The sequence below is a fragment of the Euleptes europaea genome, chromosome 8 (assembly GCF_029931775.1).
Source record: "Euleptes europaea isolate rEulEur1 chromosome 8, rEulEur1.hap1, whole genome shotgun sequence".
NCBI lineage: Eukaryota > Metazoa > Chordata > Lepidosauria > Squamata > Sphaerodactylidae > Euleptes > Euleptes europaea.
Window position 1 is genome coordinate 14,028,113 of NC_079319.1, and position 28,000 is coordinate 14,056,112.

At 46.1% G+C, this 28,000-nt stretch overlaps 1 protein-coding gene across 1 annotated transcript in view; it reads left to right on the plus strand.

Annotated features, from left to right (window-relative positions):
- The window catches only part of FAM91A1 (family with sequence similarity 91 member A1), a 37,764-nt gene extending 10,529 nt beyond the window's left edge, over positions 1 to 27,235 (plus strand). The window contains 19 exon segments of the mRNA XM_056854665.1: positions 1,727 to 1,840; positions 2,876 to 2,966; positions 3,844 to 3,906; positions 5,677 to 5,783; positions 7,371 to 7,409; positions 7,535 to 7,647; positions 9,508 to 9,626; positions 10,674 to 10,786; positions 11,061 to 11,147; positions 12,521 to 12,653; positions 14,549 to 14,697; positions 16,294 to 16,428; positions 19,366 to 19,479; positions 19,661 to 19,733; positions 20,760 to 20,909; positions 21,815 to 21,922; positions 24,465 to 24,588; positions 24,739 to 24,808; positions 27,032 to 27,235. Of these exon segments, the coding sequence (XP_056710643.1) occupies positions 1,727 to 1,840; positions 2,876 to 2,966; positions 3,844 to 3,906; positions 5,677 to 5,783; positions 7,371 to 7,409; positions 7,535 to 7,647; positions 9,508 to 9,626; positions 10,674 to 10,786; positions 11,061 to 11,147; positions 12,521 to 12,653; positions 14,549 to 14,697; positions 16,294 to 16,428; positions 19,366 to 19,479; positions 19,661 to 19,733; positions 20,760 to 20,909; positions 21,815 to 21,922; positions 24,465 to 24,588; positions 24,739 to 24,808; positions 27,032 to 27,235 (2,106 nt within the window).
- Positions 27,236 to 28,000: the final 765 nt, after the last annotated feature.

Sequence of the window (28,000 nt, forward strand, 5' to 3'; positions counted from 1 at the left end):
GAAATCCAGCCAAATTAGAAGCACTTCTGAAAGAGTCGGGTTACCTAGTCCATAATACAGAGAACAACCTATCCCAAAACAACCCAGATAAGATGTATAACCAGCCTTTCTTAAAAACTTGAATGGAGCATTCACAAACTGTTTCTTAGTAGGCTTTGGTGAGCAAGAATTTAGTATTGAGATTGCCATGTGAGACAGCCCTCCGTGACTTGAAAACAAATGAATGGTGGCCAAGTCTTGGCTTGCCATTGGGTGCAGCTGGTCCTTTGTGGCCTCCTGCCAAGTGGTGAGGGGAATCTTTCCACTCTCCTGATATCCCCAGAATTCCGATCACATCTGCTAACGTCCTGGTTTTCATGCATGCTGTGGCAAACACAGAATTTCATAAATGCTCTTCTCTATTCACTCTCTGCATCATTACTATGCGTAGTTGATACATAAAGTTCTGTATCCTCCAGGCTGGCCTGCTGTAACATACTCTTTATGGGAATGCCCTTGGAGACTTTCCAGAAGGTTCAGCTAGTTCAAAAAGGCAGCAGCTTCTTCGTTAACGTTGACAAGCTACTTCCATCATAATACATCATTCTTGAAGCAGTTTTGCCGCCTCCCTGTTTGCTTCCAGGTCCAGTTCAGGGCACTGAACCATATTTGAAAGCTTTTCAGGGCCGACTCTCCCCATATGAGCCCTACCCCCAGTTACCCTGCAAGCATCAATGTGTGATAGTGCCATCTCTCATGGTGGCGCTGTTTGCTGGCACCCACTCACATGCCCTTCCCAGCTCTGCTGTTGTGGAACGAGCTCCCTCCAGAGAGCTGTAGGGCGAAAATGCATGGTCACAGTTTAGCCTCCTTTATTCCCTGTTTCAGCCAGGATTCGCCGAACGTGTGTTCATTCCTGGCTAAATCCTGGCTGAAACAGGGAATAAAGGAGTGCCGCTGTGATAAGCTGCCGGCATCCAGTTTACATCTGGAGCCAGGCAATCAATCATAACATCCCGATTCCAGAGAGCTTTTCATGAGCCTTGCCTTCAGGTTATGGCAGTACGATGTCCATTACAGTTCAGACAATCTCTTCAGAGGCATTTAGTAATCTCCAGTACCTTTATTTTGTGAAACTGAAGCATACTGCAGAGCCGTAGCATCTTCTGTCTCTAGAGCTTATCACCAGCATGGTGTGTTTAAGAGTGATGGTTTAGAGTGGTGGACTCTAATCTGGAGAATTGGGTTTGATTCCCCACTCCTGCACATGAGCGGGCGATGCCAATCTGGTGAACTGGGTTGGTTTCCCCACTCCTACACATGAAGCCAGCTGGGTGACCTTGGGCTAGTCCCAGCTTTTAGAGCTCTCTCAGCCCCACCTACCTCACAGGGTCTGTTGTGAGGGGAAAGGAAGGTGATTGTAAGTCAGTTTGATTCTTCCTTAAGTAGTAGAGAAAGTCGGCATATTAAAACCAACTCTTCTCATTTTAAACAGATGAGTTCTGTAAGATGCACTGAAGCAATATGTAAAAAAATTTTTTCAGAGATCATTGTGAAAGTTAATGATAAAAATTAGGAGCTACCTTCCTTTGCCATGACCTGGAGTGCTTTTTTTCTGGGTTTAAGTGCCCAAGTTTTCTGCATTCAGGAATTATTTGTTAGTTGCTTATTATAAAATAGTAAATTGGTGGCTTCCTTGTTGTTGTTTTGAGATGTGCAATTTCAAATGGATTGTGTACCACTCCAGAAATTTTTCAGAAGGAAGTCCGCTCGTGATCTGCTACCCATGAAGCCAGTGGAAATTGCCATAGAGGCTTGGTGGGTGGTACAAGCTGGCTATATAACGGAGGACGACATAAAGGTAATTCATAGTTTCTGCATTTACCTAAACCTGTGCGTGCTCTGGTTGTTAAGTTTACAGAAACATGACTGTAGCGACAACAGTTGGACCCAGTAGCTTTACAGTTATGGCATCATTCACCAGCTTGGGCCCAGTTGCAGTATGGATTGTGCCATAACATTAGCTGTTGCATCCAAAAATAGGGTCTGGAAATGCCGTTTAATTATCTCGCTTTTTGCTCGTGCACATGGGAATCTCTGCATACCAGATGGGGTTAGTCCTTGACAGCAAACTAGTATCCAAAGGTATACCCCTCTGAACATGCAAGTTCCTTTAAGCTGTAGATAAGGCTTTCCCTCTAGCCACTGACCACATCACATGGGAATAAATCCCATAAACTAATTAAGTGTTATATGAAGAAGTGCTGTGGTTTTGGTGGAGTCCTAAGAACACTTTCCTGGGAGTAAGCCCCGTTGAATAAAATGGGACTTTCTTCTTGCTGTCTTTGTTGTGGACCTGTTTCCAATAAAATCCATTGGGTGACCCTGAGTCATAGAGCTGTGACAGTGATGGGGGGGGGGGAATCTTTCTGCAATGAAACTTTGTTTTAATATTTATTTGCTACTATACTAGCTCAGCAATAGGCTCTGAAGGTGGGTTTAAAGCAGGGGTGGGAAACCTTTTTATGCCAAGGGCCATTTGGATATTTATAATATCATTCGGGGGCCATACAAAATTATCAACTTAAAAATTAGCCTTCTATATTTGGTCAAACATTTAGCCAAGAGGCACGACCGGAGACGGCTCCGAGTGTCTGCCACATAGAGCGACTCGCTTTTGAGCTCTGGTGTCCCCACCTGGGCCCAAGAGATTCAGGCAGGGTAGCATCCTTCTGATCTACCAGGACCCATGAAGGGCCAGACCAAATGATTTCGAGGGCCTTATACGGCCCCCGGGCCTGACGTTCCCCACCCCTGGTTTAAAGGGTAACCTGCAATTTTAAAAACAAAAATGAAATATGCAAGTATGTTTAATTATCGACACTTTTCTCCCTAGATTTGCACTACCTCTGAAAAATCGGCTATTGATAAGATCATTGATTCAGGCCCTCAGCTCGCTGGATCACTGGACTACAATATAGTTCACAGTAAGTTCTTTGCTTTCTAACAGAAGTGCTGGGCTCCTGCGAGTGTCGTGGAATTTGTGTCTGTTGGTTTTCTTTGTACAGCGGACTCCCTCCTGCTCCATAGCATATCATAATCTCTGTTTCAAAAGCAGTTTAGCATGCACTCTGGGTGTGTGTGTTTGAGAGAGAGAGAGAGAGGAAGGGAGGAAACCATTTTTGTTGCTCTTTGGAATGACCTCCTGCTAAGGCATGCATATAGAGAGCAAGGAAACCATGCCCCCTGCCTGTCTTTGCACAGACACCTAAGAGAAGCAGCAGAATAGCAAGGTGAAATCACTCAGCAGCGGAAGAGGATTCCTTTTTAGCACAGGCAGGTTCAGGAACTCAGGTTTCTCCCCTTCCTATCTCATGCCTCTGACATTGCATGGTTCTAGCTCCTGCTGCTGCCCAAGGCAGTTAAAGGTGTGTCCCTGGCCTGTAAAGATTTAAGGCCACCGTACTATGTTCGGTTTGTGAAAATTCTCAATTGAATATGTACTGCCAGCACTACACTCATTTTTCTGCCACGTTCTTAGCCAGCGTGATGTAGTGGTTAAGAGCAGCGGACTCTAATCTGGTGAAGCGGGTTGGTTTCCCCACGCCTCCACATGAAGCCAGCTGGGTGACCTTGGGCTAGTCACAGTGCTCTCCGAACTCTCAGCCCCACCTACCTCACAAGGTGCCTGTTGTGAGGAGAGGAAGCGAAGGAGATTGTAAGCTGGTTTGATTCTTAAAAGGTACAGAAAGTCGGCGTATGAGAACCAACTCTTCTTCTGTTAGTGTCTCATCGAGCACAACAGTGTAATGTTAACAGCAGTGGTTGTAGTGTTCATACAATGACTTCCTTTTCCTTTTGCAGGCTTATATAATAAAGGTTTTATTTACCTTGATGTACCAATATCAGATGACAGTTGTATAGCAGGTGAGTAAGAGCTCTTGGAAGAGATTTCTGCATTCTGTTGACCATGCAGGGCACATTTCAGCATAGGATGTGGGAGGGGTCTTGTGGAAGCATCTCGTCCAGCCCCCTGCTTAGTGCAGGAGATGCAAACCTGGGGCATTCCCAACAGTTCGCTGTCCAGCCTCTGCACATAGGAGGGCTCACCTAGGCAATTGATTCTGTTGCCAAAGGGCTCTTATTATTAAGACGTTTTTCCTAATATTCAGCATACTAAATTGAAGATGTACATATCCTGTTCAATCTCTGTCTCCCCATTCGGTTTCTGTTTCCTTACATGCCTACGCATCTGTCCTCCTCTGTTTCCTGAAGCAATAAAAAGTTGCTATCAAAATATTGTCGAAGGCTTTCACGGTCAGAGTTCATTGGTTCTTGTAGGCTATCCAGGCTGTGTGACTGTGGTCTTGGTATTTTCTTTCCTGACGTTTCGCCAGCAGCTGTGGCAGGCATCTTCAGAGGAGCAACACTGAAGGACAGTGTCTCGGACACTGTCCTTCAGTGTTGCTCCTCTGAAGATGCCTGCCACAGCTGCTGGCAAAACGTCAGGAAAGAAAATACCAAGACCACAATCACACAGCCTGGATAACCTACAAGAACCAGTTGCCATCAAGTCCACAAAAAAAAAGGAATGTTCTGTCCACATGCTCTTGTTTGGCAGCCCCTCAAGCAGGCTAATGGTCCTATTTCTACGCTTTAGCCATGGCTAGATTGTGTCCAAATTGGCATCTTGTAAGAAGATACTAAATTATACATTTGACCCCTCCTTGGCACCTGTCCACATGCACCGTCACATCCCTTTTCTTTACCATCCCCAGTCTTCAACTGGATGTGTTTAGATTTCTTTTTTGCTATTGGACGAAATAATTTTGTCTCTCAAAGATTTCCAGGCTTCAGAATAGAATCATAGAGTTGGAAGGGACCACCAGGGTCATCAAGTCCAACCCCCTGCACAATGCAGGAAATGCACAACTACCTGCCCCCCCACACACACCCAGTGACCCCTACTCCATGCCCAGAAGATGGCCAAGATGCCCTCCATCTCATCATCTACTTAAGGTCAAAGAATCAACATTGCTGACAGATGGCCATCTAATCTCTTCTTAAAAACATCCAGGGAAGCTCACCACCTCCCAAGGAAGCCTATTCCATTGAGGAACCTCTCTGTTAGAAAATTCTTCCTAATGTCTAGACGGATAGAATGATACTGAAATGTGACTGAAGAATGAGATTGATCTGTCTAAATCCTGTGTGTATGTGAAATTTAAAACACAGAAATCTCTCCAGATAGCTACTATTGAAACCCTATTCATGTAAGAAATGCCCATAAAGTTTCTCAGATGTTCAGAGGGACTGGGAAATCACAGAAGTCCTAGTGCTGTTAAATTGTTGTTGACTGATCTCTTGATCGTAATAAGTGTTGATTGATTGAACATAATTCCTGACAAAGTACAAACTTAGTTAAATTGGAGCAATGTGGGACGAGGGCAGAAGGCTTGGTCAAAAGGCCCTTTTAAACGCATTCTTAAGTGATATGCTCTGTGGATGATGGTTGAACATCTTGAATCCCCATTTTTGTTAATTTTTCAGCAAAAGAGGATAAATTGTTATCTTGATTAATTTTTGTATCTCAGATTATATCGATATTTCATTGTAAAACATAGGTTTGAGCCCTTTTTATGCACAACGCAAACAGTATCTGTGGATCACGTCTTTAAATGTTGCTCTTCCTTCCAGTGCCTCCCCTCGAAGGCTTTGTGATGAACAGGGTGCAGGGGGATTACTTCGAAACCCTCCTCTACAAGATATTCGTTTCAATAGACGAACATACGAATGTGGCAGAGGTCAGTCACTTTTGGGGAGGTAAAAAAAATAAAGAAGCGGTTCCTTTTTGGCCATCCCTCCCCAAAGGCTATGCTGTGGCGATACTGGGATTTTCATGGGATGGTTGTTATTTGTAAGGATGGGAATTGGGCAAGACTGAGTGAGAAAGCTGGCCGGATTTCCAACCCGATGCATTTTTCTCTTGACTCGTTTTTTGCATACATGATTTTGCTGTTGATTACTGCTCAAATAATTCCTCCTTACAATCTTGTAGAGACTCCCTGACTCATCACTGTAGAAGTCAATGTTTGTTTGAGTATTTATTTATTTGTATCTCACCTTTAGTCCCCAGCCAAAAGAGGATTTATGTTACAGTGTACTGCAACAACTTTCCCTTGGGTAATGGGCAGCACTTAATGAGTGTACCTTCTCTGAGGAAAATAAAGGTAGCCCGAGGCCTACCATAAATTCACTGGGTAATGCTAGCCAAGCCATTGTTTCTTAGCCTAGCTGCGTTTTTACTCCACCTATAGCTCTGGGACGCTAGCTCTGTCTTATAATTCAAAGTTTATAAGATTACTGTAAATCTTTGAAGTGTTTTAAATATGTAGGGGAAATTCTTTATAAACGCTAAATATTGCTTATCTCAAAGAACGGTTTAATCAATTGGAAATAATTGGAAACAAAACTCTTAAATTATTTTCATGGCTTGAAATCTTCCTTGATTTCCCCCCCCCCCCCTTGGCATTACTTGAAGTTTCGTTGGGTTGCTCAGTTTGTGAACGAGTGATAAGCTGCCTTATGACAAGTCAAACCAAAGAATTAAAGCAGGGCTCCCCAACCTTGTTTCAGCCTGTGGGCACCTTTGGAATTCTGATACAGTGTGGTGGGTGTAGCCACAAAATGGCTGCCGCAGGAGGCGGAGCCAGTCACAAAAATGGCTCCCACAGCTTACCCTCAGTCACACAGTGAAGAGCCTTGCGCTGTGGTGGCAGCTGCTGCCGAGGCAACATATTCAGAAGTCTGCAGAGCCAAGCAAATCTCCATTGCTCAATCAGAAGCCTTGCTGAGCAAAATCCCTACCTGGCCCCACCCACTTCCTAAAAAACACTTGGTGGGCGCCACGGGACCCATGAGCACCATGTTGGGGACCCTTGAATTAAAGGTTTGGAGCTGGCATTAAAGAAAACTGGTATGTTTCTGAAAATGCAGGATAGAGTGCCTCTTATAAATGTGGTCCCATAGGTGCATCTCAAGGTGCAGCTACATTTTCTGAAAAGTTCTATCTTAACTCAACTTTTTGCTTGTTTGGGGAATTTGCTTAGAGTTGGCGTGGAATGCTGCCCCGTTGAATAGTCAAATGTCTGTTACCTAGTATTTAATTGTGGTCAAATGTTGTTGAGTAGTCCATGAAACCAATAAGCCAAAAAGACTATGGGCTTAAAAACTTATTTTTGTGTGTCAAATGTCTGTTACCTAGTAACAGACATAGTCAAATGTCTGTTACCTAGTATTTAATTGTGGTCAAATGTTGTTGAGTAGCCATGAAACCAATAAGTTAGCCAAAGAGACTATGGGCTTAAAAACTTATTTTTGTGTGTTTTCAGCTTGCAAACGTCTTGGAGATAGATTTGTCGTTGGTAAAGGTAGGCCTCCAACCAATCTTATTTCTCAAAGGGGAAACATTACTTTTCATTGTTTGCTTTATTTATTTTTTAATTCATGAAATTAAAACTCAAAATACTGATCTCCTAAATGTCTGTCTCTTCAGAATGCTGTTTCCATGTACTGTCGGTTAGGGTTTGCCCATAAAAAGGGCCAAGTGATAAATCTGGATAATCTTCATTCATCATGGCGGAATGTTCCCTCTATAAACAGGCTGAAGTAAGTATTGGGGCAGACAGTGAGGAACGATGAGTGGTAGCCTTTTTGTGTTGTTGGGAATTACCTGCCTTCGTTATTTCAGTGCTCCAGGGGTCACAAACAAGTTTAAATCCTTGGGCTCACACAATCCCTCCATTCTCCCCTTGTGTCCTGAGCTCCGATCGAGGTGCAGAGGATGAGGGGCTATGTGAACCTAAGAATTTTGGGGCGATTTGTTTTGACATCTAAACAGGCCTTTCTGTGATAAGAAAGGCCATCTTGAATATTTTCCGTGTAATTTCCTGTTCACACTGTACCAGAATCAAAAGCCTTAAAAAGCAAGTGTGCCATTAATCTGCAGTCCTGTTGATTTTCAGTTCTTGTGGCTCACCTTTCTCCAAAAAGGATTCAAGGTGGGGGGGAGTGTTAAGTGCTGTCAAGTCACTTCCAACTCATGCCGGCCCTATGAATCAATGTCCTCCCAAATGTCCTATCCTTGCTCAGGTCTTGCAAACAAGGCATGGCTTCCTTTATAGAGTCTGTTCACCTCATGTTGGGTCTTCCTCTTTTTTTGCTGTCTTCAACTTTTCCTAGTATTGTTGTCTTTTCCAGTGACTCTTGTCTTATAATGTACCCAAAGTACAATAGCCTCAGTTTAGTCATTTTAGCTTCTAGGGACAGTTCAGGCTTGATTTGATCTAGAACCCACTGATTTTTGGCTGTCCACAGTATCCATAACATTCTCTTCCAAAACCACATTTCAAAGGAATCTACTTTCTTCCTGTCAGCTTTCTTCATTGTCCAGGTTTCACACCCTTATGTAGTAATAGGGAATACTATGGCATGAATTAACTTGATCTTGGTAGGCAGTGACACATCCTTAAACTTAAAAATCTTTTCTAGCCCCTTCATGGCTTCCCTTCCCAGCCTCAAATTTCCTTCTGATTTCTTGGTTACAGTCTCTGTTTTGGTTGATAATGGAGTCAACCAATAGAAAGTTTTGGACAATTTCAGTTTCGTCTTTGTCCGCCTTAAATTTGAGTAATTTTCCAGTAGTCATTACTTTTGTCTTCTTGATGTTCAGCTGTAGTCCTGCTTCAGTACTTTCTCCTTTAACAAGGTGGGTTACAGTGTTCAAAACCAATTTTTTTTAAAAAGTAAAATAATCACCACCATGAGACCACCTCCCTGAGCTCAGTCATAGCCCTCACTGGTGATCTAGGTGGGTGGTAGGATGCCCAGTCTATCCCTGGAACCCAACATGAGGATCATACAATCAATGCTAGCGTCAACGCAACAGTTTGCACCAGGAATCTGCGAAACTCAAAAAGACTCATGGAAGATAATGAAAATACCCCTTTCTTTACTACCACCACCTGGTCTTCCAGTTCAGGGTTGATGAAGGACCACATAACCTTCCAAAGGCAATTGCAACAGGCACACCATATCATTCTCCTTCAGCCGAGTCTCAGTTGCTCAAATCAGTTCACTTTTTTTCCTTCTCCCGTGTGCTAGATAAGAAAGCAACCTTACAGTACTTCTAACATACCTGGAGTTGGACATCATGAGGGTCAAGGTGAAGGAATGAAACCTTTATATTCATATCTTGGGATGGAAGAGGTTAAGCAGGCAAGGAGCACAATTAAAATGTATCCTGCTCCCAACTAAAGTTTCATTTGGTCAGGCTCCTGGTTAAAACTTGTGAACAGCAGTCAGAATGGGTATGGGGCAGACAGGAATATAAGGCCTAGGAGCCATGACTAAAGTAAGCATCCTCTGCTAAGAATCTCATGGTCTCCATGATCATAAGCTTCCTCGAGACAGAGCATGTATTCCCAGCGGTATAGCATTATCGATTCAGACCCTTCTTCCCATTGTTAGAAATACTTTAGATCCACAGAAGATGCTGTTGTCGTGGGACAGTACAGAAAGCAGGAGTCCCATACAGGAGGCTGGGTCGTCTGCAACAGATACAGACACAAACAGTCAAGACGATCAAGGTGAGCTGCAGAGCACCACTTGCTAGTTTATTAAACCAGCATTAATTATTATGCATTTATCTGTACTCGTTGTATGTCAGTGACTCTTGTTCTTTGCTGTGGCATTCTGTGGCTTGTATTTTCATTGCAAGCTGCCTTGAGTTCTGTAAGGTAGAAAGGCGGCTAATGTTTTAAATAAATAACAGTTTTTCTGTTATTTATGTTGGAGCAGTTCCTCAGTGGAACAGGCTTCCTCGGGAGGTGGTGAGCTCTCCTTCCCTGGAGGTTTTTAAGCAGAGGCTAGATGGCCATCTGTCAGCAATGCTGATTCTATAACCTTAGGCAGATCAGAGAGGGAGGGCACCTTGGCCATCTTCTGGGCATGAAATATGGGTCACTGGGGTGTTTGGGGGAGGTAGTTATGAATTTCCTGCATTGTGCAGGGGGTTGGATTAGATGACCCTGGTGGTCCCTTCCAACTCTTGTGATTCTATTATTTGTTCTGTCATAAAGTGTAGTTTTGTAGACTTAATGCATTTATAGATTGTGAGTTCTGTAAAAAGGAGCAATAATTGTACAGAGGGTTCTGAGAGACTAAAACTGATCTGTACCAGGATGTCACCCAAAAGTTCATACCCGTTCTATGTAATTTAGCCAAAATTGCTCATGGACCTTGGAATCAAAGTTAAGGTTTTCTCATTCTTCATCAGCTATCTGCCATCAGGTTTTCAAAGTCCCTCGTGACATCAGAGGGACTGAGCCGATAGCTGCCGGGGGGGTTGACCCTTGAGGCTTTCCTCAGTCTCTGTCATGTCGCCAGAGTGTGGGGTGGAAGGTTTACTTGCCTGTGGCCAGACAAGTGACTGCTTTGAGAATTCACTTGACAAAGTAATGCAATCCTTCTGTGATGTCAGAGCAAGTCAGCCAATGGGATTAAGACAGGCCAAAAAAAAAAAAAGGTAGGAGAAAAAAAGGGTCCAGTTATGCTAACAGGCTGTTGTGCTGATGGGCCCTTATCTAGATGCCAAAGAAAATGTTTTAAGTTTGCCTCATTTTTTGCTTTATTAGCAGATACAGCAAGTGTGAGCAGCTTAAGTCTGTCTAGTGGGCACACAAAGCGCATCGCTTTCCTGTTTGATTCGACTCTCACTGCCTTTCTAATGATGGGGAATCTTTCACCGGTATGTATCAGAATACTGAAATTCTTTTAAGAGCTCCTTGGGTTTTTATTCTAAAAAATTAGTGTTTTTTGTTTGTTTAAACAGCCTTCCCCCAGTAAGTTCTTTAAAAATTTTGTTTTGGCTATCTTGATGAAAAAGACAGTCAATTAAAAATTTTTTTAAAGTCTTTGTTCAATGTACTCCATGCTCCTGATGGTTCACCATTCAATGAGTTGAAAATCAGATGTGCGTGAATTACAATCTCAAAAGATAGGAATTTTGCTTTTCATTACAGAATTTGAAAAGCCATGCAGTCACCATGTTCGAAGTTGGAAAATTGTCAGATGAGTCACTGGACAGTTTTCTTGTAGAACTTGAAAAGGTAAGCACTGGATGCATACTGTGGGGAAAGGTAGCTATTGTCAACTAGGCTGTGGCTCAGTGGAAGAGCCTCTGCTTGGCATGCAGGACCAGTCGCTGGTATCTTCAGTTAATAAGACCGGGCAGTAAGTGATGTAAAAAACCACCTCCTGAGACCCTTTGAGCCAGTACTTGGCCATTCCTTGTTATTGCTTCCCCCCCCCCCATGTAAGGGTTGGTTGTGATAGTTTATCCCCATGTAACAGTCAAAAAAGAGCCCCGTGGTGCAGAGTGGTAAGCTGCAGTACTGCAGTCAAAAGCTCTGCTCACGACCTGAGTTCAATCCCGACGGAAGTCAATTTCAGGTAGCCGGCTCAAGGTCAACTCAGCCTTCCATCCTTCCAAGGTCGGTAAAATGAGTACCCAGCTTGCTGGGGGTAAAGGGAAGATGACTGGCGAAGGCACTGGCAAACCACACCGTAAACAAAGTCTGCCTAGTAAACGTCTGGATGTGATGTCACCCCATGGGTCAGGAATGACCCGGTGCTTGCACAGGGGACCTTTACCTTTAACAGTCAAAAGCATTGCTCACGACCTGAGTTCGATCCCGAGGGAAGTTAGTTTCAGATAGCCAGCTCAAGGCTGACTCAGCCTTCAATCCTTCCGAGGTCGGTAAAATGAGTACCCAGCTTGCTGGGGGTAAAATGTGGATGACTGGGAAAGGCAATGGCAAACCACCCCGTATACGTAGTCTGCCTAGTAAACGTTAGGATGTGACGTCACCCCATGGGTCAGGAATGACCAGTGCTTGCACAGTGGCTACCTTTACCTTTAATAGATTTGGGCTGTGGCTTTTTTTCCTGATTGTGAAACTTGGAAGAACATACTAATCCAACTGATCATTTGAACTGCAGAATGATTAAATAGGAAGCTGACATTGTTAACATTGACTGATCAGATTGTCACATATTTGTGCATTCCTCCAAGCAAGCCTTTGACCTAACACTGTCTGAAACTCTGTATCTGTGTGCATGAAGTTATTTCCCGCATATATGTGTTCATGCAGCTATCCCCCCCATATATATACAGAAAGCTTACATTCCTAAATAAGTCTGGAGGCTTTTACTTATCTAAGCTGTTTAAATTTCCTTTAAACTTGTTGTCTGTCTTTAAAGGATTGTTTAGATTGGCCATCACGCCTTTACAGTTATTTTCCAGAGTGCTAGAAATATAATATCCTGCATTAATCTGACAGATGTTTTGTCTTTTAGGGGACCAAATCAGTTTGCCTGTTCATAACAGCCCACTGGGGAAATGTTTTGTAGTAATTCAATTTTCTGCATTAATAAGTATCTGCAGTTTACAAAATGTTGGCATTCACGTTCCCTTATTTAGGTTCAGAGCACAGGAGAGGGAGAAGCGCAGCGGTACTTTGATCATGCACTCACTCTGCGAAACACTATACTCTTTCTGAGGCACAACAAGGACCTGGTGGCTCCAGTTACACAGTCTGAACCACCCAATAACGGTACAGTGGAAACATCTCTATTTTAGGGGAAAGCTGTTTACCTATTTTTATGATCTTTGTGGATGAATGAAATGCCATTACCAATTTTGGGCGTAACTGAAAGTATAACCTTTGAGAATAGAGGTTCTTCCTTTTCTTTCCTTTTATTTTTGTTGTCGTTTCTGTCTTAGGCCTTTCTTGGTCATAGACCTTTATTGGTCAATCGCAGTATAGTATTCAAAGAGCAACAGTAATATGAGTTCAGAAATACTAACGTACCCAATCAAATGGTCTACATAAGAACATAAGAAAGGCCCTGCTGGATCAGACCCAGGTCCCTCAAGTCCAGCCGTCTGTTCACACAGTGGCCAACCGGGTGCCTCTAGGAAGCCCACGAACAAGACGACAGCTGCAGCATTATCCTGCCTGTGTTTCAAAAGCACCTAATATAATAGGCATGCTCTTCTGATCCTGGAGAGAAGTTCTAAAGGCAAGAGACTTGGTGCTCTAGGTACAGATATCCTAATTTAGAAGGTCTTGTGACTACTAAATGTGTATAACTTTCTACCTTGGCCCTGGGGGAAGTATTGTATAAGTACTTACCCAAAAATGTGTTTACTTCTATTGTAAAAGTCCGTCACTAGAACAAAGAGGTGTGAAATTGGTTTCATGGGGCACTCTGGAAGCTCCCCCGCCATGCCCCATGACAGATTGCCTTTGAAGCCCCAAAGGAGCCTGTGAAATGGAACAGCGATGCCCTGTTTGATGAAGCAACATGAGGAATCTTGGTGGGGCTCATATAAAGTTGCCCTTTCGATCCTAACCTGTGTGTTTTGTCCTAAAAAGCCAGCGTGGTCAAGATTAATAGAGAGCCAGCATGGTATAGTGCAGGGGTCCCTAACCTAGTGCCTCTGGGCACCATGGCACACCCGGCCACACCTTTTCTGGCGCCCACCAAGTGATTTTAGAAAGTGGGCGGGGCCATGCGGGGCTTATGCCTAGCAGGGCTTCCGCTTGGCTGTGTAGATTAAAAGGCATCCTGTTAGAAAGAGATTCTGCCTGAAATGTTGAAGAGTTATTATTAGAGTTAAACATAACCTGACTTTTTGTGGTTGGCTCCGCCTCCCGGAGCAGCCATTTTTTTATTGGCTCCACCTATTCTTGCAGCCATTTTGTGGTTGTGCTCACCGCCCTGTATCAAAATTTCAAAGGTGCCCACAGGCTCAAAAAGGTTGGGGACTCCTGGTACAGTGGTCAGAGTGTTGTACTAGGATCTGAGAGACCCAGGTTCGAATCCCCACTCTGCCTCAGAAGCTCTCTAGCTGTCCTTGGGCCAGTCACACACACTCAGCCTAGGCTAGCCAACAGTTTATGTGAAGATAAAATGGAAGAGGAGAGAATGATGCGAGCCAGTTTGGGTCTCCAGACAGGAGAAAGGTGGAATATGCAAGACATAAATATGTAATTGAAACTAAAGAAACTTTCAGCGGTAATTTTGGAGTCTGCCTTTGAGTCTGCTTTGAGCCTTTAATCCTGCTGTTCAAAGTGGAGGTGGGAGAGAAGAGTTTTGAAAGAAAAAGTCCCCCTGGCCATGCTCAAGTCCTTTGGACACTCCTGTAGTAACCTTTTAGGTCCCATCGGTTATGTTAGATCCAGAAGTGCCCTTTGGGAATACAACCATTTTTTTCCTTTTTGACAACTGTGTTTGTGGTGTGGAATGATACGATCAAACGGGTGTCTGTAAACGAACAAGTGTCTTGAAGTAATTGGGTTGATTTCAGTATCCAGGAAGAGGTGTGAGCGAAGAGACCATCTAAATTTGTATTTCCCCCCCTCCCCCCTTCCTGTACCCCTTTCAGTTGTATTTGTTTGTTCTCTTATCTGTATTCCGAGTGTCTTTGGCATTGTTAATGCAGGCTTCCCTCTGGATTTGCTGCGCTGTGAAAGCTTGCTCGGTCTGGACCCTGCGACGTGTAGTAGAGTTCTGAACAAAAACTACACCCTGCTCGTCTCCATGGCGCCCCTCACCAATGAGATCCGGCCCATCAGCAGCTGTACGCCTCAGGTAAAAAAATAAAACTAGCTAAAAACTCAGGCTTTGAATGGAATCAGAAAAGCCGTTCACAACAGGCTGTCACAGTGCATTTGGCATGGGGCTGTTCTTGAAGACCATTTGCCGGCTGCTGGTCATTCAGAATGCAACAGCCCGGCTAATGACCAGAACTAGCCACTGAGGTCATATTTCTCCTGTATTAAAACTTCTTTGATTTCGGGTGTTTCAAAATGCTGGTGTAGTCAGCATAGTGTAGTGGTTAAGAGCGGCTCTAATCTGGTGAACCGTGTTTGTTTTCCCCCACTCCTCCACACGAAGCCTGCCGGCCAGTCACAATCCTCTCCCAACTCTCTCGGCCCCACCTACCTCGCAAGGTGTCTGTTTTGGGGAGGGGACTTTGAGACTTTTTAAGGAAGAGAAAAGCGGGCTATAAAAACCAACCCTTCTTCTTGTGTTTACTTTCTAAGCGTAAATTATCTGAAATTAAGGTATTAGAAGCAGCATTTCCCCCTCCCCCATATAAGCTCTGCTCCTGTCATTAGAACGTTTTTTTGAATCCCTTCTCTGTTATCCACCAGAAGCTTGGATGTTGGCTAAAAGAGGAGGTCCCAATACTTTCCAAGGAATGTCTCCAGAACCCCTTTTGTACTAGCATTGAAACACATGATGAACAGTCGTGCCGCTTAAATGCTGATGTGTTTAATGCTGCTGCCTCATTAACGGCTTTTATGTAGTAATGTATTGCTACATCACAATACAATAATATATAATGTCTTTCTTAAATCTTGATGCTGTTTTACGTTTGTTGTTTTTATAATTTTTAGCATCTGTCAGGTTATTATTGTAAGCCACCTAGAAGGTCTGGCCCAGGCCAAAAAGTAGAATCGAGGGAATATTTAAAAATAAATGCATCAAATGGCTTTGGAACACTTTAGAATTTATGTATTTATATGTGCTATTTATAGTCCGCCTTCCTCACTGCAACTCAAAGTGGATTACGCAGTGTAATTCGATGCAATCAATAGGATATCCAGTAAGCATCGCAATAGGATTAGGGTTGCAGAAAAATGAAAGAAAGCTGAAACAAAACGTTAAATATTATTATGACATGTTAATTGAGAAAATACGTAGTAGGATAATACATTTAGCAACAGATAGTATGTCCAGACTCCATTTACCTTTATTAAAGCATCTTTCTGAACCGTTCTGCGATAGCATAGCTCTATTTCCTATGGAAAATGCCTGGGGGTAAAAAAAAAATCAGTTTTGCATAGTTTTGCAGAATTGCCAGGAGAGTGGGAGCCTTTTGCATTCTTGGTAAGCCTAGCTCGTTAGAAGATGCGTTTTCTAACAGTTCCTGGAACGTTAGTTTGCCACGCTTCCCAGGTAACTTCGTACGAGTAGGCAAATTAGCTCTCTAGTCCTTTTGCGTGGGAGAAGTTTCCTGTGTAATATTCCACGGTAAATGTGTACCTCCATGACCAACACTGTTGCTTTGCTGGTGTTGGGTAGGAGAGACTGTGTTTCTGCCAAACAAGATTGCCTGCTTCATTCTCTCAGTCCTCTGTGGCCGTTATTACTGTGGGTGCCTTTTTAATCTTTCCGCAGCATATTGGACCATCCATTCCCGAGGTTAGCTCAGTGTGGTTCAAGCTCTACATTTATCACATCACTGGACAAGGACCCCCATCCCTTTTGCTGTCTAAAGGAACGAGACTTCGGAAACTTCCGGATATCTTTCAGGTGAGTCGTTCATATTTGAAGGGAACTGGAGTATTCTGTCGTGATCCTGATCCTGACGTTATCGCTCCTGCAGCCTTTGTTCAGGCAGATGGAAGTTGCCAATTTCCCCAGAATGTTTAGTTGCTGCTGAAGTGTATGAGATCAAGTCCAGAACAGAAGCCTTCAGCCGTTTTCCTCTTAAGTTCATAGTGGAGTTTCCATGACAACATCATTCAAGTTAATTTAGAGGGGCCGTTGCTCAGTGGTAGAGCATCCGCTTGGCATGCAGAAGGTCCCAGGTTCAATCCTGGCATCTCCAGTTAAAGGGACTAGGGAAGTAGGTGAAGTGAAAGACCTCTGCCTGAGACCCTGGAGAGCCGCTGCTGGTCAGAGTAGACAATACTGACTTTGATGGACCAAGGGTCTGATTCAGTTTAAGGCAGCTTCATGTGTTCATATGCTTTAATAAAGCTTAACTGAGCAATACAAAAAAGTACAATGCATTTGGAATGAGAAATTCAAGCCCTGCACTGACAATAGCTTTTTAAAAAATGTATAGTCGGTTTTCATACTTTAACAGGTTCAGAGAGAATAGTAGGAAATGAAATGGAGTTATAATAGGCAATTATAAAGAGCGGAATGATATAAGCTGCTCTAGTTTCCACTGTAGAGAAAGCAGGGTATACCGTATATACTCGCGTATAAGCCGAGTTTTTCAGCCCAAAAAAAAGGCTGAAAAAGCCGGCCTCGGCTTATACGCGGGTCAATACGGTAGGGGAGGGGAGGAGGGAGGAGGGAGGGGGCAACTTACCGCCGCCGCCATCGCTGCCGGGCCCATGCGGCTTCCCCCGGCCAGGAGCGCCCTGTGAGGGCCTCCTGCCGCCGCTGCAAGGCCGCGTGGCCGCCGCCGCCGGCCGCTCCTGCCTCCCCCCGCCCTGGAAGGGCCAGGGGAAGCCGGCAGCCGGGCGCTCCTGCCTCCCCCCGCCCTGGAAGGGCCAGGGGAGGCCGGCAGCCGGGCGCTCCTGCCTCCCCCCGCCCTGGAAGGGCCAGGGGAAGCCAGCAGCCGAGCGCGCCTGGCTCCCTCCGCCCTGGAAGGGCCAGGGGAAGCCGGCTGCCGGGCGCTCCTGCCTCCCTCCGCCCTGGAAGGGCCAGGGGAAGCCGGCAGCCGGGCGCTCCTGCCTCCCCCCGCCCTGGAAGGGCCAGGGGAAGCCGGCAGCCGAGCGCGCCTGGCTCCCTCCGCCCTGGAAGGGCCAGGGGAAGCCGGCTGCCGGGCGCTCCTGCCTCCCTCCGCCCTGGAAGGGCCAGGGGAAGCCGGCAGCCGGGCGCTCCTGCCTCCCCCCGCCCTGGAAGGGCCAGGGGAGGCCGGCAGCCGGGCGCTCCTGCCTCCCCCCGCCCTGGAAGGGCCAGGGGAAGCCAGCAGCCGAGCGCGCCTGGCTCCCTCCGCCCTGGAAGGGCCAGGGGAAGCCGGCTGCCGGGCGCTCCTGCCTCCCTCCGCCCTGGAAGGGCCAGGGGAAGCCGGCAGCCGGGCGCTCCTGCCTCCCCCCGCCCTGGAAGGGCCAGGGGAGGCCGGCAGCCGGGCGCTCCTGCCTCCCCCCGCCCTGGAAGGGCCAGGGGAAGCCGGCAGCCGAGTGCGCCTGGCTCCCTCCGCCCTGGAAGGGCCAGGGGAAGCCGGCTGCCGGGCGCTCCTGCCTCCCTCTGCCCTGGAAGGGCCAGGGGAAGCCGGCAGCCGGGCGCTCCTGCCTCCCCCCGCCCTGGAAGGGCCAGGGGAGGCCGGCAGCCGGGCGCTCCTGCCTCCCCCCGCCCTGGAAGGGCCAGGGGAAGCCAGCAGCCGAGCGCGCCTGGCTCCCTCCGCCCTGGAAGGGCCAGGGGAAGCCGGCTGCCGGGCGCTCCTGCCTCCCTCCGCCCTGGAAGGGCCAGGGGAAGCCGGCAGCCGGGCGCTCCTGCCTCCCCCCGCCCTGGAAGGGCCAGGGGAGGCCGGCAGCCGGGCGCTCCTGCCTCCCCCCGCCCTGGAAGGGCCAGGGGAAGCCGGCAGCCGAGCGCGCCTGGCTCCCTCCGCCCTGGAAGGGCCAGGGGAAGCCGGCTGCCGGGCGCTCCTGCCTCCCTCCGCCCTGGAAGGGCCAGGGGAAGCCGGCAGCCGGGCGCTCCTGCCTCCCCCCGCCCTGGAAGGGCCAGGGGAAGCCGGCAGCCAGGCGCTCCTGCCTCCCCCCGCCCTGGAAGCCTCCTGTGGGGGGCCCGCCGCCGCCACCACCACCTTCGCCGGGAGCCCTGTCAGGTAAGCCTGCGGGGGGGGGGGAAGGGGTTATAAGCCGACCCTCGGCTTATACACGGGTGCCTAATTTTTCCCCATTTTTGGGGAGAAATTAGGCACCTCGGCTTATACGCGGGTCGGCTTATACATGGGTATATACGGTAAATGAAGTAAGTAAATATAGCTGAAGATGGAAGGCAGGTAAAAGACAGGTAGATGAATGGCAGAGAAGGAGAGAATGAGGCAGGAAAAGAGAGGATATGGGAGTTGCTAGAAGGAGGGAAAGGGGAAATAATGTGAGGAGGGGGGATACAGGGAAAGTGATGTCCCCCTCCCACTTTGAGGGTTCCCTCCCATGCAAGTGGGCCCGGCCCAGTGGCTGGCACCATACAATTGTGCCATAATTTTCCTAGATAGAGGTTGCCGGGGTGGGTGGAGGAAAAACTGAAGACGGGTAAAAGTGTGTTGGCTGTTCGGTGAGAAGGAAGCAGGAAATGGGGAGAGGCTATGGGGGCTTTCAGGGAAGGGAAAGAGGAAATTAGGGTAGGGGAAAATGAGATGCCCCCGCAAGCCCTTACAGGTTTCCACTTGTGTGTGTGTGTGTATATATATATTTTTCATCGCGCTGTTTGCAGATGGGGAAGAGCCTTTCCTCTGGCGGAAGGCTGCTGTTCAAACCTGACTTCTGTCTCTTCTCTGCTGCCTTCCAGGGTTATGATCGCCTATTAATAACGTCTTGGGGGCACGACCCGGGAGTGGTCCCGACTTCAAACGTGCTCACCATGTTAAATGACGCTTTAACCCATTCCGCTGTTCTGATTCAGGTACGGAATGCTCACGCACCATTGCATTTTCTGAGGGTTTTCTGCTGAACAGAAAAAAAGAAAGAAGGAGACACAATCAAACGGATTCTTCCAGAAATGCTGGAAAACCGGGGGATGGGGGGAGCTGCGGCGGCTTGTGACAACCTCAATTTGCTCACCTTCACTCTTGCCTTGTGTTTAGGGGCACGGTATGCATGGTATTGGGGAGACTGTCCACATGCCATTCCCCTTCGATGAGATGGAACAACAAGGAGGTAACTAACGTGGAGGGTGGAAGGGTGACGGACTGCAATTTAGCTTGTACTGCTTTGTTCAGGTCGCATCCTGTGTAGTCAGTAAATCCTTGAAACACGTTGGAGAGGGTGTGTAGGCAGGGAGCGCCACCAGTTCACTTGATTGTGAGCAGCGGCCGGGTCGGCGTGCTCTTTCCCATCTCACACACACATACCCTGCGTGCATTGACCCTGTGCTCAAACAGAACATTGCAGGGTGTCATTTAGAACAAAGCTTCTGAATGTGGGGGTCGCAAAAACAAGTGCATCCATCTCATTAGTATTAGTCTTTAATAAATGTTTAAATTATATGTATTCCAAAGAATTGTTTTAAAATAAATTTCTTTATGATTTATTATCAGTAGATGTTTGATTTGTATGCCTATCTTATACCTGAGGTTGCATAAAAATTTCTCGGGCAAAAAGAGGTTGTGAGTGTAAAAAGTTTAAGAAGCCCTGATTTAGAACAGGAAGGGTGCTGAAGGCCCGTCGGTGAAATGGATGAGCTGCTAATCTGCTTTCATATCTGATTTATAATTTATTCTAACCATGATGGAGATAGCATCTCTCCTTTTTTTTGTTGAATTCAGGGAAGAGGGGTTTGGAAGCAGGGCTTAATTAGAACCTGGGTTGAAAGGCCCAAATTCCTGTCTGGTAGTCTGCTCTAGGAATTATAGAATCTTGGAGTCTGTTAGAAGGGCGGGGGAAACAGACCAGAGGGGGATGGCCAAACTGTCCTGCTGAACCCTGAGGCAAAGCTTGCCTCTCTTCACAAGAACTTGCTTGCGTCCTACGCGCCTTGAAAGTGTCCTTTCCCACCCTCTTTCCCACTGTTGTGTGTCTTCTGTGTTTCCTTCCGAGGGAATAAAGGCCAAAGCTTCCTCTGCCGCTCAGTCTCTTGACCTGATGCAGAACGGTAATCTGGTAGCGTGGCTTGGTGTGCCATTCTCATGGAATGAAGAATTGCCGATGTTGAAAAATTGTTGTTCGTTTGCGTGTGTCTTCTAGAATTTTCTCGTGTCAACATGGGTGCCCACAGAGCGCTGAGGACCTTAAGGGAAAAGATGGATCTGCAGCACTTCTGTGGCTACGTGACCATGCTGAACCCTTCCAGTCATCTTGTGCACAGAAAGCTGAGTGATGCCTCAGATGGAAAAGGTTGGTCAGCAGCCAGTCATAACTACAGAATTTGGGCTTAGTGGCCTTTGATGCTCCTGCTTCTAGAGCAAGACCACAGAATGAATGCACACTGTGCTGAACATCTGTTAAGGAAAAGATTCCCTAACGTTACCTGCTGACGAGTTAACCTGGCACCTGCTTGCTTGAGTCTTGGCGATAAAATCCCAAGTGTCCCAAATGCAACAGCAAAAACCAAGGATCTTTGGGGTTACTGCCTACCAACTAACTAACTTGCAAAGTGTTGCATTCATCCCAGGCAGACAGCTCTATGTGCTCAACTTGGGCGTAGACACAGACTTTTCTGATGTCTCTGAGATTGTAAACCTTCATGGAGAAATTGTTCCCTTTCTTTGAAGCCAAGCAAGCATCTCCTTCCCAAAGCAAAGAGCTGATCTCAGCTTTCCTCCGCCTCCGCTATTGCAGGAGGTGCTTCAGAATAGCCCGGGAGGCCTCATCTTTGTGGCCGCAAGGAGTTCCATTGGAAGTCTCTCCCCTGGATGCTTGGTCCCTTAAACAATAGATTTGGAATTATTATGCTCAAGATTGATGAATCAAAGAGCTAAGGGAGAAAGAAAAGGATGCCAGGCTTGGGGCCTCCTGATGTATCACCCACCATTTAACAATCGCTCTGACACCATGACAGGCATTTTTATGATTTTCTGCATCCCCAGGGCAGCCATTTCGTGTTGGTGCCCAAAAAGCGCCAGCCAACTCAACAAGGTTGAGCCCCCCTGGACGATACGTAGCGAAGGAACCCCACAGTCCAGAGCCCCATAGAGGGAAGTCCCTCATGCTGTGCATTCATGGGTGTGGCAGAAAATGCAGTCAGAGCTGCTGTGTCACAGCTGGTCTGGTTCAAGATAGCCCATCTCTTTTTCTCTTAGGCGAGGCAGAGCTGGCACTAGGCTCGGATGTAAATGGGAGCACAGAATCGTTTGAGATGGTCATTGAAGAGCCACCCGTGGATCCTGCAGCTAAGCAGAGTCCTGAAGGTAATCTGTTTTTTCTGCATGGAAGAAAGGATACCAAAGGCCGAACGTCTGGACAAGTGCTACTGCTTGGCATTTATTTATTTGTTTCGATTTCTAGCCCGCCCTCAATCCCCAACCAAGGCCGGGCTCAGGGCAGGTTACAATAAATTCGTTACAGTTAAACAATAAAATAATGATGCTTTCCTACGATAATTAAAATTATTAAAACAGATGGTAATAAATTGAGTACATCAATGATGCTTAAGAAGAAGAGTTTGTTTTTCTATGCCGACTTTCTCTACCACTTAAGGGAGAATCAAACCAGCTGACAATCACCTTCCCTTCCCTTCCCCACAACAGACACCCTGTGAGGTAGGTAGGGCTGAGAGAGTTCTGAGAGAACTGTGATTAGCCCAAGGTCACCCAGCTAGCTTCAAGTGGAGGAGCAAGGGAACAAACCTGGTCCACCAGATCAGCATCTGCTGCTCATGTGGAGGAGTGGAGAATCAAACCCGGGGCCCTGATGTCATTAGGAAGGCAGTTCCACCAGGCTGGGGCCGGGGCTGAAAAAGCCCAGGCCCTTGTCGAGGACAGCCACACACTCCTAGGGCCGTGGTCCACCAACAAGTTGATATTAGTAGAACATGACTTTTTTATGGACTGTCAGCAACTTCCAGTCAGTCCCTGCAAGCCAATGATGAACTGTAGCTCTGAACATAAGTAAATCACTTGATGAGAGCCAATGTGGTGTAGTGGTTAGAGCATTGGACTAGGATTTGGGAAACCGAGGTTCAAACCCCCCGCTTGTTAATGGAAGCTTGCTGGATGACCTGAGGCCAGTTACACGCAGCCTAGCCTACCTCACAGGGTTGTTGTGAGGATAAAACGGAGGGGAGGAGATGTAAGCCGCTTTGGGGAGAAAAGTGGGGTATAAATGAAGTAAGTAAAATGCTTTGTAGTGAGGTAGGCGAGGCCATCCCACCCAGGGAGAAGACAGAAACGTGGAGTCTCCATGAACTGCCTTACGCAGAGTCAGGGCAGGCAGGCAGAGTTCATTGTCGAGCCCTGCTACCTGGCTTGCTTGTAACTGGCCTTTCCTACCATCGTAGTTTTAAGGGCAAAGTGGTACTGTTTAAATCATGCACACATACCCCGTAATAATATATATGTCTGCAGTGGGCTAAGGCAGTGCAATTCTCTCAGCGCTACTTCAGTTCCCAAAAGCCAAAGAATCTTGTCCATCTCTCAGGCATGGCATTAGAAGTGACCAGAAGGGTCCAACCACCTGTAATGAGGCAGGACCATCCCTGTCTCTGAGCCAGTCTATAAGTGTGGTGATAAGAGATCCATTCACTCTTTTTAGCAAGTTTAAATTGCAGCTGTGAAGGGGTTGTGGCTCAGTGGTAGAGCATCTGCTTGGCATGCAGAAGGTCCCAGGTTCAATCCCCGGCATCTCCAGTTAAAGGGACTAGGCAAGTAGGTGATGTGAAAGACCTCAGCCTGAGACCCTGGAGAGCCGCTGCCGGCCTGAGTAGACAATACTGACTTTGATGGGCCAAGGGTCTGATTCAGTATAAGGCAGCTTCATGTGTTCATAGCTCAAACTTGGTCCAAGGCTTGGGGAGATAAGGGACAGGGGTTTAACCCTTTCTACCACACCCTTTTCACAATCTCAGTCCCATTTCCTCCGACTATTTTTATTCTGTTGGAAGGAAGCTTATCACCTGTATGTTTTCTCTTACAGGGCAAATAGTGACAGATGGGAAGGGATTGAAATAGCAAAACAAACAAAAAAGAGTGCCTGGGTGGAAACTTCCCTATTTTGCAGCCCGGATCCAAATTCTCCCTTCTCTCTGCAGCTCCTATTCACAATTCAGAACAGAGCTTCTGGACAGTGTTCAATAACAGGACAAGGAAGGTGTCCGTTGAGCAGATGTGCCCGATGTCTCAAGCTAGAGAGCTAAAAATTGTCTGTTATTGAACTGTAAGATGGAGTTGTTCTACCAGGCATATGGTTGAGACAGCAACGGTGAATAGAGCATCCTGGACCCCCCCCTTGTCTCCAGTCCTTGAGGATTATTCCAGATTAGATCATTTGGCCTTCTGCTTCAACTACCACTGGCCTCCCTCACTACTAGGAAATTATTTACTGAAGTACCTTAAATTAGACGGCCATCTTTTAATATTGTGTTTTAACTCATGCTTTAATTATATTGTATGATACATAGTGTTGGAAGCTGCCCTGAGCCCAGCTTGGGTTGGGAAAGGGCAGGGTACAAATTGAATTAAATAAATAAATTAAATTTTACAAAGAAATGGGGGGGTATGTCTCTTCTTCTTGTGGTAGTCAGTGCAGTCCTCTGCAGACTTACTCTAGTCTTAAGCTAATTGCTTTTAAATGGTGTTTGAAATTTCCCTTTGAAATCAGTGAGCTGAGACTGGAGTTAACTGCACAGGATCGTGCCGTGAATACCGTAACTGTTGGAGAGAACAGTGTGGGTCTGGGTTAATTGGAAGCTCAGTTTGTCAGTTCTGCCTTATCTCTTCTTTGACCCTCCTGCAGTTCCCACAACAGAATTGGAATGGGTTCCCTTGGAGCTGTGCTTTGGCATTCCGCTCTTCAGCTCTGAATTAAACCAGAAGGTCTGCCGAAAAATTGCTAGTCATGGACTGTGTAGCAAAGACAGGTGAGCCTTTGTTGGCCTGCAACGTCCCTCTGAGGATCCTTGGCAGAGTGGGGAAAGGGGAGGGGGGATCGCTATGTGTTCAGCATGCATATAGGTCTCATAAACCATTTAGGTGACATTTTAATTTTAATATTTGTTTTCCTTTGACAGCCTGAAAAAACTGTTACATTCCAGTAGAAAACTTTCTCTACAAGTCCTTAGCTTTGTTCATTCATTCCAGGTAAAACATGTACGACTCATATCTGCATTATTTGTTTTAACGTTTACATGGGACCTCCTTTTTTAATATCAGTGCATTGGGACAGTAAATGTTATGGGATAGTTTCATGACTTCATAGCTAACTGCTCGTTTTCTCTTTGCTAATTTGAGTCCCTGCCCTAGGGTCCAACTAGCACCATGTGCCACGATGGTTACCACACCAGCAGAATTGTGCAAACATGCACAAAGCTCCCCTTCCTTTGGCCCCTCTCTAGTCTGTTTGACTCGTCTCTCTTGATGCCATTGGCTAGTCTGCTGTGATGTCACAGTAGGCACATATCACTATGCATATAGAAGGGATACGATTTATGGCATCAACATACACATCTCCCCACACTGCAAAATAGCCAGAAGAACAAGGGAATTTTCAGTGCCTTTTGTCCTATGCAAAACTGTCACTGAGAGATTTGTACTAGCTGGGGAGGGCCAATACGTTCATCACAGGTTGATGTACACACCTCCGGAAAAAATTGTTAATTCTGTACCAGATTGTGTGTGCAACTGCCCATGCGGCAAGACCCACGATTTGGGTTAAGAGTTTACATCAAGCCACACAAGTTATTAGACAGAAATACCTCATACTGTGCATTTCCGGATGTGTTTTTAATTGGTTTCTGTATTTATGACATTTATTTATTTTATCTCCCTATCTCTTCAATCTATGTGCAGAACATATAATTAGGAAAGCTTGATTAGATTTAGATGAAGGTGGAGTGAAAATTGGAGGGAGGAACATTAATAATTTGAGATATGCTGATGACACTACATTATTGGCAGAAAATAGTGAAGATTTTAACTGCTGAAAGTTAAAAGAGAAAGTGCCAAAGCAGGACTACAGCTGAACATCAAGAAAACAAAAGTAATGACTACAGGAGAATTACACAACTTTAAGGTTGACAATGAAGAAATTGAAATTGTTCAAGACTTTCTATTCCTTGGCTCCACCATCAACCAAAAGGGAGACTGCAGCCAAGAAATCAGAAGGAGATTGAGACTGGGAAGGGCAGCCATGAAGGAGCTAGAAAATATTTTGAAGTGTAAGGATGTGTCACTGGCCACCAAGACTAGATTAATTCATGCCATCGTATTCCCTATTACTATGTATGGGTGTGAAAGCTGGACAGGGAAGAAAGCTGATAGGAAGAAAATAGATTCCTTTGAAATGTGGTGTTGGAGGAGAGTGTTACGGATTCATTGGACTGCCAAAACAAATCAGCGGGTTATAGATCAAATCAAGCCTGAACTGACCCTAGAAGCTAAAATGACTAAACTGAGGCTATCGTATTTTTGTCACGTCATGAGACGACAAGAGTCACTGGAAAAGACAGTCATGCTAGGAAAAGTTGAAGGCAGCAGGAAAAGAGGAAGACCCAACAAGAGATGGATTGACTCAATAAATGAAGCCACAGCCTTCAATTTGCAAGATCTGAGCAAGGCTGTCAAAGATAGGACATTTTGGAGGACTTTCATTCATAGGGTCGCCATGAGTCAGAAGAGACTTGACGGCACTTAACACACACACGACACATTTATGACCACTGAGGAAGGCCTGTTCTGACCAAAATGCATGTTGGTCCAGCATTGGTCATTTATATCGAATGTATATAAACTGTGCATAAGAATTTTGTAACTGATAATTTTATACGTAGCCAGCAGTACAGGCCCTGTGTTAATAGTACACAATTTAATAGTGTACACCTTGGAATAAATATAATTATTTTGTTATAGTTTCTAGTTTCTAGCTCAAACTTTGAAGCTCCCTCTAGAGAGCCAGCGTGGTGTAGTGGGTAAAAGCAGTGGTTTGGAGCGGTGGACTCTGATCTGGAGAACCGGGTTTGATTCCCCACTCTTCCCCATGAGTGACGGACACTAATCTGGTGAACTGGATTTGTTTCCCCAATCCTACACACGAAGCCAGCTGGGTGACCTTGGGCTATTCACAGCTCTTAGAGCGCTCTCAGCCCCACCTACCTTACAGGGTGTCTGTTGTGGGAGGGGAAGGTGATTGTAAGCCAGTTTGATTCTTCCTTAAGAGGCAGAGAAAGTCGGCATATAAAAACCAACTCTTCTTTTTCTTCTAGCTGGGGAGGGCCAGGCTCTGAGCTAGTTGTTGGCCCCAAGAAGAATCACAGCTAATCCTATTGTAACATGTCCCCCCCTCTTTTTTTCTCTCCCCCTCTTCAGGAAAGCATTTCAACGATGGAGCTCCTCTCCGAGGCCAGTTTTTCTTCCTCTTCGAGTTTACTTTCTCCTCCCACCGGCACAGACACGGGAGTCCCGCTTCCCGCGAAGAATCTAATGTTCAAGGATGGGGTATTATCGGAATGGAATGGACGGTCTCCTTCCTCTGTCCTTATTGCAACCGTGCCCTAAGAACACCTGAAGTAGCATGAAGGGGGGTGCGCCATGTGGCGTTCACATCTCACCGCCTTACTTCCTGGTAACCAACTGCGTTCTACTGAACAGTGCCAATCTCTAAGGAGTGTACTTCTACCGCAGCATGACCTCTGCAGACAATAGTGTTATTAAAGCGTAGTGTGCACTTAACTTGGGGAGACATGTCCAGTTCTGCCTTTTCTGTTCATTCCCGCATGTCTTGCTGCCACCAGAAGCTTTTCAGTCGTCGGCCCGTTTCTCTTTCTATCTCGAGACGATCTGTCTTTCTTTTATAACCGAGAGCACCCTTCGTAGGCTTTCCGGCCGTTGAATTTCTACACTGTCGCAGCAAATAATGGTACTTTTGTATGTTAGTGACGTTGACGTATTAAAACAAGAAAAGGTGTTTTTTTAAAAAAAAAAATCGTATTAACACGCAACTGTTTAAGCAGTTTCTGGCATTAGAAAGGCACAAGTGTTACTCAAATAGTATAACAAAATATCGGACTCGGGGGTGGGGTCTTGTATAACAGTGGGAGAATACTATTGAACCATCACTGATATGTTTAACAATTATCTGTATACCCAGAGAGACAGACGTTTGGAAGATATTGGCATCCATGTATCGATGCTCTTTTTTAAAAAAATGGTTTTAATCTTAAACTTAAAAGCACCTACCGATGCCTCATGGAGAAAACTTTTAGATTCAACTTTTTTCATCTTCGTTGGAACCTTGCTGATGTGTGGAATCACAGCAGGGATAAATGTGGTGCTTTC